The 508-nt window shown below is 67.3% G+C and overlaps 1 protein-coding gene across 1 annotated transcript in view; it reads right to left on the bottom strand.

The window, feature by feature from the left end:
* The window catches only part of Osbp (oxysterol binding protein), a 34,904-nt gene extending 34,701 nt beyond the window's left edge, over positions 1–203 (bottom strand). Inside the window, 1 exon segment of the mRNA XM_026777312.1 lies at positions 1–203. This exon segment is cut by the window's left edge and continues 134 nt beyond it. Coding sequence (XP_026633113.1) covers positions 1–76 — 76 coding nt within the window. The 5' untranslated portion in view covers positions 77–203.
* Between the last annotated feature and the right edge of the window lie 305 nt (positions 204–508).

The following is a 508-nucleotide window of genomic DNA, read 5'->3' as shown; positions in this document are numbered from 1 at the left end:
CCGCGCCGCCGCCGCCCGGAGCCGCGATGGCGGCCGGACCTGGCCCCACCACTCCTCTCAGCTCGGTCGCCGCCATAAGCCGCCGCCGCCCGGAGAGACACGACCGGAACCGCCTACGAGCACCGCCACCGCCGCCCGGAGCGCCCAACACGGCTAGCGCTTCAGCCGCCGCCGCGCAGCGTCCCCGCCCCGCCAGCCCCGCCGCGGGAAGGAGGGCTTGGCCGCCGGGAAGGAGGGCGGCGATTGGTGCCGCCAAATGTCACTTGCGGAAGACCCCGCGGACATTGGCATTTCTCTCGGGCCTGTCATGCTACTCCGCCCAGTGAGAAGCTCGGGGCGCGACGCGTCCTCCAGGCCTGCTTTCGATTGGTTCACAGAGAAGCCAATCAAGCGGGTCTACAAAACCATTGGTGCTTTTCTGAAGTCCGAGGACGGGAGAATGCAGAGTGCCCGGCCGGTTTGGCCTCCGATTGGCTAGTATTCCCGTCAGTCATTTCAGTTTATGCTT

This window comes from Microtus ochrogaster, unplaced genomic scaffold (assembly GCF_000317375.1).
Source record: "Microtus ochrogaster isolate Prairie Vole_2 unplaced genomic scaffold, MicOch1.0 UNK56, whole genome shotgun sequence".
NCBI lineage: Eukaryota > Metazoa > Chordata > Mammalia > Rodentia > Cricetidae > Microtus > Microtus ochrogaster.
The sequence above is the reverse complement of the archived record's forward strand: the minus strand, read 5'-3'. Positions and strand labels throughout refer to the sequence as shown.